This window comes from Tupaia chinensis, unplaced genomic scaffold, assembly GCF_000334495.1.
Source record: "Tupaia chinensis unplaced genomic scaffold, TupChi_1.0 Scaffold143574_1, whole genome shotgun sequence".
NCBI classification, from domain to species: Eukaryota; Metazoa; Chordata; class Mammalia; order Scandentia; family Tupaiidae; genus Tupaia; species Tupaia belangeri.
In genome coordinates, this window is record NW_006203419.1 from 2,472,610 (window position 1) to 2,483,225 (window position 10,616).

At 48.9% G+C, this 10,616-nt stretch overlaps 1 protein-coding gene across 1 annotated transcript in view; it reads right to left on the reverse strand.

The window, feature by feature from the left end:
* The window catches only part of ADRA1D (adrenoceptor alpha 1D), a gene marked incomplete at its 5' end in the record, with an annotated part of 32,917 nt that extends 22,303 nt beyond the window's left edge, over positions 1 to 10,614 (reverse strand). The window contains one exon of the mRNA XM_027766470.1: positions 9,852 to 10,614. Coding sequence (XP_027622271.1) covers positions 9,852 to 10,614 — 763 coding nt within the window. The remainder of the gene's footprint in view (positions 1 to 9,851) is intronic.
* Between the last annotated feature and the right edge of the window lie 2 nt (positions 10,615 to 10,616).

The window sequence follows — 10,616 nt, forward strand, 5'->3', positions numbered from 1 at the left end:
TTTTTTTTTTTTTTTTGAGAAATTTTTGCTATAGGGTGTGTGTGCCTGCTGGAGAGACAGAGAAAGAGAAAGTGAGAAATCACCCCTCAAGGGGGATGGCCGTGCCACAATTCCTTCTCCTCCATTCTGCTCTCAGGATTTGGGGTACACATGCACCTGGTCTGAGTTTCAGCTCACTGGGTCTGGGGAGTCACAGTCAACCATGTGGGAGTCAAACACTCCAACCACCATGCCACCCACTGGCCTCTTCTTTCTTTTTTTTTTTTAGACAGGTCTCTGTTAGGGTCTTCCTGCCTCAGCCTCCCCACGTTGCAGAGATTACAGGTGCACACCACCACAGCTGGTTTTTAGGTTGTACCAGAAATCGAGCACAAGTGCCCATGTGGTCCCAGCCTGCAGAACACGGTGTCTTAGCAGCAGGCTTGGCCTAACAAGGGATACTCTTGCAAGGAGGTGAGAGGGAGGGAAGATAACAATGAGGAGGTCACTCTAACAAGGACGAAGACGGCCACTAGGTTGAGGGAGAAGCATCTTTAAGAAAGTTCCAGATGTGTCCTTATGCCTTCTGCATGCGCAGAGGAGAGGTGAAAATGAGGAGGGCTGAGAGGTAACTGACAGAGTAAAACCTTATAGAAAGGAAAGAAGGTTGAAAGGGAGAGTCAGAGGAGACAGGGAACCTACAGGGCTTCTGGGGAGACCCCATAGGCTGCCCTAGGCAGTGGCCTGGTTATAGGAAGTATGATTTTCCTTCAGCAAATATATAGCTAGACCCTGGTTTGCACTGGCATGTGAGAGATGACTGTTAAAATGTCAGGAGATTGTGAGGTGATTGATGTCTCTTTGGTAGTTTGAAATTGACCATGGTGTGAATCTTTATACCATGTGCTGTGGTTTGGCTGTGGTTTGTCCCCCAAAGGTTAATCTGAAGTAATGGTGGTGAGAGGGGGTGGGACTTTTTCGCCGGGGGTCACAGAGGCAGTGCCCTCGCCGCCCTCGTAATAGATCCTTCTCATGGGAGAGAGTGCATTCTCACCCTAGTGGGAATGGGTTAAATCTCAAAGAGCAGGCTGTAAGAAAAGTAAGATGGCAGCCCACAGGTTGTGTGCTCGCTCTCTCTGCATGTGCTTCGGTCTGCCATGTAGTGAAGCCAATGCCACGTCTTTGGACTTTCCAATCACCAGAATCATGAGCCAAAGAAACCTGCTTTTTTCTTTGAGAGAAAGTTTTTTTTTTTTTTTTTCTTTTTTGCTATTGGGCACTGACTGGAGAGATATATATAGAAAGTGAGAAATCACCCCCCGGGGGATGGCTATGCAGCAATCCCCTCTCCTTTATTCTTCCTTTGGGATTTTGGGCACACAAGCACACACGCCTGGAATGAGTTTCAAGCTGCCAGGTCTAGGACTCGAACTGCAGATAGCCATGTGGGAGTCTAGTACCTTAACCACTACACCACCTGCTGGCCACATAAACCTCTGTTTTTTATGAATCATCTGGTCTCAGATACTTGCTTGCAAGAAAATAATAGACTAAAACATTATGAAAGTGGGCAATGCTGTAAATCAGTCTCCATCCCAGAACCAGTTGTTAAACATTTACCAGAACACTACTGCATACCACAGGAGGCCTGGTCTGATTTATGGTGTGGGGCTTACAGAAGTAGCTGGAGGTAAGAAAGTTAAAGATGGTCAAAGATGATGGGACCAGCAGTTGGTGTAATGGCTATGTTGCTGAACTCCCATGTAGTCGACTGCGGTTCAAGTCCTGGACCCCGTGGCTTAAACTCACGCCGGGCACGTGTGCGTGCATGCTCAAGATCCCGAGAGGAGAATGGAGGAGAAGGGATTGTGGCGTGGGCATCCCCCCTGGGGGGTGATTTCTCGCTTTCTGTCTGTCTCTCTCTCTGCCTTTCTAGTGAGAGCACATACACCCTGTAGCAAAAACCTCTCAAAAAAAAAAAAAAAAGAAAAAAAAAAAGATGAACTGACAGAGCATGGGACTAGCCAGGGGGCACAACTGACTAGGGACAAGGTGAGAGGCAGAGAGATGAAAGCTGATCAAGACTGGAGTCCATGAGCAGGTGTGATGGGAACCCAGGAGGGAGGACAGGAGCCAAAGGACTCCATGGCAGGGCTTCACTAGGATTTGAGGGGAGGTGTGTAGGTGGGCACATGGGCCAGGCATGGCCCTGAGAGGAAGGGAGGAAGAGGGAAGTCACTGTAGTCTGGAGGCCAGAGTATCAACATGGTTCAGCCTCATTGCTATGGAGTCACACAGTGACCAGGTAGGGATGTGAATGGGAGAGAAAGCTAGTGATTCCGGTACCCAGGCCTTTAATGAAAGAGGCAGTGATGAACAGCTCATTGGCTCTTTGGGGCAAATATATTAAGCAGGAATTGGGAAGAGGACAAAAACTTCAGGGGAAAGGGATTTGCCCAAGGACAGAAGCCCATCTCAATGCAATGTGTTTTGTAGCTTTGTCCACTGAATCAGCAACTTGCTTAGTATCAATGAACAGCTGAGAGCTCAACTTGTCATGGCCTCCAACTTGTCATTTTCCATTCAAAGAAACCAGGGCCCTTTACTGAAATATTTAATTTCAGGGCAGAAAAAGTACAAGCTGAGCCTGAAACGTCTCATCAGACCAGAAAGTGAGAAAGTGCTCAAGATTCTCTGGGTTGTGCCAAAGATCTCAGGAACCAATTTGAAAGGGCGCCCACTGGCCAACTCAGAAACCTTGATGTCTGTGTCGAACAGCAAGAGTGTCTGAAACTCACAACATTATCCCAGCACTAAAGACATCTCAGTGGTCCTCTTTGGAAAGAATGCTAGAGAACTGGCCCATCTTCTGATTAATAAAAAGGAACATTGAACATCTCTCCTGCCTTTCCAGCATCAACTCTACTTTAACCTATCAGTGGCAAATTCTTCTTGGAATCCTAATGAACAAGTACAGAGAAAATGATAGAATTAAAGGGACCATCAGTTGGCATAATGGCCATGGCTGGACTCTTATGTAGTCAACCGTGGTTTGAGTCCCGGGCCCAGTGGCTTAAGCTCACATGGGGTGTGTGTGCGTGTGTGCCCAGGATCCCGAGAAGAGAATGGAGGAGAAGGGATTGTGATGTGGCCATGCCCCCTGTGGGTGATTTCTCGCTTTCTGTCTCTTTCTCTCTCTCTCTCTTTCTAGTGAGTGCACGCATCCTATAGCAACAACCTCTTCCAAAAAAAAAAAAAAATTAGAATATCGCCACGATAATCCCCAGCAATACAACGGATCCAGGCCATGCTCAATGGTTGTTAGAACCAGCAGGTAGAAGGCTGATGGGCCACTTTATTATGAACAGATCAGGCTGTCAGCACTTGAAGCCTGACCAATCTTTTTAAAAAAGAATTATTTATTTAATTTTATTTATTATTATTTTAAACTTGCTATACTGCACATGCACTCACCATAGATAGATATATAGAGAAAGACAGTGAGAAAGCAAGCTGCCAGGTCCAAGACCTGAACCGTAGTCAGTCATGTGGGAGTCCAGCACCTCAACCACCACCCACCCGCTGGCCCCAGAGCCCTGACCAATCTTGACATCATGATACCATTTGCTCCACTGAATTTGAATCGTGTTAATGTTTACACGAGTACAGGGAATTGAAGAACATGTTAAATGACATGATGCGGATGCAAATGCCAGACTGTGGGAAATATCTGCTGACAAGCCATCTGATTTCATCACAAAAAAAAATGGAAAAAAAAGTTGGGAAGGGAAATTACTAAGCACAAGCAGAGCACATACAATGTATGCACCACTTTTTAGAGTCTAATTCAAACCAATAAACTAAAAATTTATGAGAGAATTAGTGACATTTGAACACTAAGTGTTTTCATAGATTGTGGTTACTTTTTTTTTTTTTCGGAGAGGTTTTTGCTATGGGACGTGTGCGTTTGCCAGAGAGACAGAGAGAGACAGAGAGACAGAAAGCAAGAAATCATCCCCCAGGGGGGATGGCCATGCTGCAATCCCTTCTCCTCCATTCTCCTCTCACATGCCTGGTGTGAGTTTAAGCCACCAGTTCCGGGACTCAAACTGCGGTCGGCTATACGGGAGTTCAGCGACATTGCCATTACGCTAACTGCTGGTCCCACTTTTTAAAAAGTTCTTAGGGGCCAGCTGGTGGCATAGTGGTTAAGGAGCTAGACTCCCACATGGCTGACTGCAGTTTGAGTCTTGGACCCAGTGGCTTGAAAATCACACTGGTTGTGTATATGTGTGTACTCAAAATCTCAGAAGGAGAATGGTGGATAAGACATTACTGCATGGCCATTCTCCCTAAGGGGGTGATTTCTCACTTTCCCTGTCTGTCTCTGTCTTGCTCCAGTGAGAGCACAAGTGCCCTAAAGTGAAAACAAACAAACAAACAAAAAAATGTACTTATAGTCTAGAAATGTATATTGAGGAATCTACAGATGATGTAACATGAGAATTTTCTTCAAAATAGTCCATAGTGGTGCTAAAGTGGGTGTGGATAGGATGAACCAAGATAATTAGCCTTAGGTTGAAGCTGGGTCATAGGTCCAAGGGGATTCATTATACTGTTCACTCTACATACTTATGTATGTCTATGAAACTTCCCATGGTAAGATTAAAAAAAAATCCTAGCGTCATTGTTTATTCATAATAATCATGTTAATTCATAATAGATACTTTCATAATTCATAATAAATGTTAGATGTATGTGTACAAACGGTTTTTAGGTCACATAAATGGGAGGTTCCCATCAATGTGTGACTAGTAAGGACGGTCAACTTTAGAAGGCTATGATGCTAAGTGAAAGAAGCTAGCCACAGAAGGACAAATAGTGCATGAGTCCACTCACATGAAATATCTGAAATAGTCCAATTAATGATATTAAAGAAGGGCCAGAGGGAGGTTCAGCAGTAAAACATAGTGCTCTGTGAGGCACTCCCACATGGGAAGGTTCCCAGTTCAAGTCTGGGGACTTTCCTGAGTATGCTGGGCACACACTTGCCCATCATCTGGAACTGGCTGAGGCTCGGGGGAGGATCGAAGCATCAAGACAAGACTCCGTTGGAAGTGTTGTCTCTTGCCTCTCTCTATCTCACTCATGGAATAAATAAATAAACTAACTTTAAAAATAACAAAGTGTGACATGGGGTTGCTAGGAGCGGAAGGGAGGGGCAATGGGGGCTACTAATCAGTGAGCACGAGGTTTCAGTTCAGCAAGAGCGTGGTCTAGTGATCTGCTGTACACCACTGTACCTGCAGACAACAATACGGTACGCACATTAAACATTTTGTGAAGAGGGACCAACAGATGTTGTGATGGTTACATTGCTGGACTCCCACATGGCTGACCATGGTTCAAGTCCAGGATGGACCTGGAGGCTTGAAACTCATGCCAGGCACGTATGCACGTGTGCTCAAAATCCTGAGAGGAGAATGAAGGAGAAGAGATTGCAGCGTGACCAACCCCCTTTGGGGAGGGGGCGATTTCTTGCTTTTTCTCTCTGTCTCTCTAGTGAGTGCATGAGCCCTATAGAAAAAGTGAAGAATGTAGGTTTCATGCTAAGTGTTCTCATCATAATGAAATATAATTTTAAAAATAAAGAGAGGACTACGCTTTGGCACTCAGACCTGGGCATGGCAGGATGTGAAGAGGCCAGGGGGTTTTGTCACTTTCTTCCTCGGCATACATTTACTGAGCACCTGCTATGTATTAGGGGCCATAAAGGTACAGACAGGAGATGTAATGCCAGCCCCCTCTGCAGGCTTTTAGACCAGGGACAGTGATGCCATCACTGAAACCCTGCCACAAAGTACCTCCATCCTGCCTCTTCCTTTTCATCTCCAGTCCCCTTCCTGACCTCAGGGAGCCTTGGGAAGATGGGTTCTCTGGCACAGGGCCAATTCTCAGACACACACATCTAATTCGCTCTGTGCCCCTGGCCAACAAAGTGTCCCAGATCCCAACTTCTCAGCATGATGCAATCTTCCCTCCTAATGCTTCTCTCACCATAGTAAGGCACAACACAGAGACAGTACAGTTTAGCGGGTGTGTAGACTTCAGAGTACAGCTTGGTGACTTTACCTATGCATACACCAGTGTGATCACCACCCAGGTCAAGATGGAGGCTATGCTCAACCCTTCGGAAGGTCTCCAGCACTCTGCTCAGCGCACCCTTGCAGGTAACTACTATCCTGTTTCTTTCTTTCTTTAGTTTTTTTTTAAATTAAAATTTTTTTCTTTTGCTATAGGGCATGTGCACTTTTGGCCGTGCTCTTAACCTTCATGTCACTTTGCTGGCGTTCAGGTTCTTTCAAAGCCAGAGCTTCCAAGGCTTCATCCCAGCTCCTTGCTTCTCTTTTCCCTCCATCTTCTTTCAGGGAGACTGTATCCCATGCTCCTGCACCCACTCACCCCCGTGACCCCCATACCCAAGTTCCCAATGTTTCACACTCCCCACCACATACCTAGGACCTCTGTACTAAGATGCATCAGCCCTCTGGAGTACACATACCCCTTCCTCCCAATTTGCTACTTATAAGTTCCTCGTTCCTTCAAAAGCCCCTCACTTCTCCCAGGCCTGGGTGCAGGGCTGAGGGGTATCAGGACATCCTGGCCCCCCTCCCTCCTGCACAACCTCTGACAGCAGGCTTTGCCTTCCCATTTGCCTTCCAAATCACATGGGGCAGATAGAAATATTCTGTTTGGCTGTGTCCTTGCTCGGCCTCTGTCCTGTTTGTTCATAATTACCAGATTCCACTCAATTCAGCTCCTCCAGCGTCCCTGGGCTCTTCTCCGGATGCCTGGAGTGGTGCCCCAGGAGGCTGGCAGTGAGGCACAGACTAACAGGAAGCAAAGAAGGAGGACACAAGAACACCTACCCCCCAGGGTCCCCATGCCACGTGTAAGGAGCAGCAGAAACGCAGAGATTGAGAAGGCAGTGCAAGCCACCAAGGGGCAAAGATTATGGAAATTAAGGGGTGACTTCCTGGAAGAGGGGGATATGTGATCTGGACAAAACAAAAACAAAACAAAACGGTAGACTTTTGCCAGTGTTGATTGCAACCATGAAAAACTAGAAAAAACCAACATTCAACGGAAGACTGTGTTAACCAACTCACAGTGGAATACACTCAAATGTAGTCATTAAAATGGCCCAGCATGTATAAATCTAGGTGGTGTAATGTTGGGTGGGAAAGGCAAGTTGAAGAATGCTATGCATGGCATGGTGCCGTTTCTATAAATTCTAACGACACACAAAACAATGCTCTATTTTGTTATGGATACTGATATTTATAAAAGTATATACATGTGCATGGGAGTGATAAATACCAGATTTACCTCTGTGGAGGCAGGGAGAGAGGAGGCAGGGATGAGGAGGAGGGCATAGAATTGGGAAGGTAGGAATTTAGCGATGGCTGTGCTCCAGTTTTTTGAAAAGAGAGCAAGGGATGTAAGGCAAACATGGCAACACGTTGACATTTGTCCAGTACGGGTGATCACGGGGACACGTGCACCTGTCAGGTACGAGTGTACTTGTCACGATATTTTCCCCTTATGTGTACGTTACTCTGTAACTACGATTTAAAACAGAAGTTAAGAGGAAAAAAAGGAGGTGACATTCTGAACATAGGGGATGTCAGTCAGTGTGAACTGAGGGGCAGGGGGTGGAATGAGGGTGCCCAGGAGCAGGGCACAGCTGGGCAAGGCTGGGGCAGGGGTCAGAGAGATGGAGCCTACGTGGTGAGCTTGGGGAGTTCCAAATCCTGGGTAGTGCATGGCTGAAGGAGGGACACACTAACTTTCTGCTACCTGTGGATTTGTCCCTTCATCCAAGTGTCATTTACAGCCCATTCTTCACCCCTGTCTCTGCAGTGGCCTTGGACTGGATGATTTCCAGGTGGGCAATTTAGTCATTTCTTACCCTTCATTAAGCATCTGGGGAAAAAGCAATGGCTTACATGTGACGTCTCATGTGCCATGCTTATGTGCACACATAACAGCTGACCGAATTCTCACAATGGCCTCCGAGGTGGGCACTATTACTATCACCACCGTCTTTGTTTTACACATGAAGAAACAGGCACAGAGGGTTAAGGGATTTGCCTGAAGTTTCACAGCTAGTAAGACAGAGGCAGAGCTAGGATTCTAACACATGCGGTATGGAGCCAGAGCCCTGGGTCCTATGGCAGGCGCTGTGCTGGCACTGTGAGTTTGATGAGGACCCAGTCGACACAGCCCTGCCCTCCAAGCGCTCCGGGGCCAGTGTGGGAAGTCGGACACCAAGTCAAGCAACACACAGAGTGCTCTGGGGCAAGTGGGGGAAGTCGGACACCAAGTCAAGCAACACACACAGCTTAAGGTTTAGTGAAGGGAAAGAATCATATACTTTAAGCAAGAAATTAAGGACAATAGCTGGTGTGGCTGGGTTTAAGAAAGCCTCTCTGAAAAGGAAACATGTAAGCTGGGACCCAAAGGATGGGGAGTCAGCCAGGAGGGCAGTCCAGACAGACAGAACAGCAAGTGCAAAGGCCCAGAGACAGGGGTGAACTTGGAAAAGGAACCTGGAGAGAGACAGAGGAGACAGGGAACACTGTACAGGAGGGAGGGTGGCAGACCCTGAGGGCAGAAGGGTGGCGACCCCTCCCTTGGGACCTCCCTTACAGGAGGGACCACATGTCTGAAATTGCCCCTGTTTCTGCCTATGACCCTCGTGCAAACATTCATGATGTCCCATTTTGGTGTGGACAATAATAACTTTGAAGGTCACTGCCTCCTAGGTGATGGTGGAGGGTGTGGATTTTGTTCCTGTGATAGTGGGAAAGCATCGAGGAGTTTTAGTAGGAGCGTGACACATCCGATGTATAATGTATAAAGGCCAGTGTGCCTGCTGTGTGGAAAGGGACCGCAGGGGAGCAAGGGGGAGGCCATTGTCTCTCTCCTGACTCAGCTGCACCCCGTGGAAGGAGCCAGGCCTGGGAAAGGCAGCCCGCTGAGGTTGCAGCCACGGTAAAGTGACTCAGGGCAGAAACGCCGTGCTGCTTCTCCTCCTGCGCTGAGCCAGCCCCCAGCCCCAGCCTCTGAGAACAGCTGCCTACCTCCCAGGACTGCAGGGCAGCTTGTGAAAGAAACAAAAAAGGTCCTGGAGAGGGCTAACAAACTCAGTAAATGTAAGAAATGACCATCACAGTATTAGCTTTCCATTGGATAATTTCTCTCAGTCTCTCTATTTCTCCCCTCCTCAACCCACACATGGCCTTCCTCCCTTCCAAGAGATTTCAGAAGCCAGAGCCTAGGGCACCAGCTGGGGTCTCACAACGAGGCCAGTTTCCAAACTGAATGAGTGCCGGAGAAAGCTGGGCTTCTAGTGACTGCTGGTGTGTTGGCTGGCCAGGACTTGCTGCCCGCAACAAATGGATACGTTTAGGCCCACTCACTCTGTGGACCACCCTGGTGGGGAGCATATGTGGGATCTGGGGGATGTATCACTGACCACATGCTATGGGCAGGTGGCTGCACGGAGTTCCCTGGACCTTTTATTTTTAGAGGGGTGGGGAGCGCAAGTCCAAGGTTTGTAATGGAAGAGGAGAGTGGCAGAAAAGTTGGATTGTCTGTGAAACAAAACCAGCAAAGCAAGAAGAGCCTCTCCTTCTGGCCCACCCTGTCCCAAAGTGGCATGTACACACATGTTTTTAATAGACCAGGAAAGTTGTGAAATCAACCTTCCATGTTCAGGTGGAGGGTCATCCAAGTGCAGGTGCCACGAAGGCACCGCCACAGGCTTGGGGAGCAAGGGAGGCACTGGTGGCAAAGGGGTCACTCACCAAGAGGCAAGACGAAGAAGAAAGGGAACCAGCAGAGCACGAAGACGCCCACGACGATGGCCAGCGTCTTGGCCGCTTTCTTCTCGCGGGAGAACTTGAGCAGACGCACCGACAAAGAGCTGCGGAAGGTGTGGCCCTTAGTGCTGCGCGTCGTGTGCGCCCCGTCGGCGCCCGTGGCCGCGCCGCGACAGTGGATGCGCAGCACCACCTCGGAGGCCTTGCCCCGCTCTCGCTTGACGCCTGCCTCCAGGCTGCGCGTGGTGCTGCGGGCGACCACGTACACGCGGCAGTACATGACCACGATGACAGCCATGGGCAGGTAGAAGGAGCACACGGAGGAGAAGACAGCGTAGCCCGCCTCTTCTGTGATGCCGCAGAAGCGCTCGTCCGGAGGCACAGGCTCCTTCCAGCCCAGCAGCGGCCCCACGGACACCACGAGCGCTACGGCCCAGAGCAGCGCCAGGATGGCGGCCGCCTTGCGCTCGGTCATGATGGCGGGGTACTTGAGCGAGTGGCGCACGCCCACGTACCGGTCCACGGAGATGGTGCAGAGGCTGAGGATCGAGGCCGTGCAGCACAGCACGTCCACCGCGGCCCACACGTCGCAGAAGGCCCGACCAAAGGCCCAGAAGCCCAGAACCTCCATGGTGGCCGAGAATGGCAGCACCGTGGCGCTCAGTAGGAGGTCGGCCACGGCCAAGTTCACGATGAAATAGTTGGTGACCGTCTGTAGGTGGCGGTTGCAAGCCACCGAGAGGATGACAA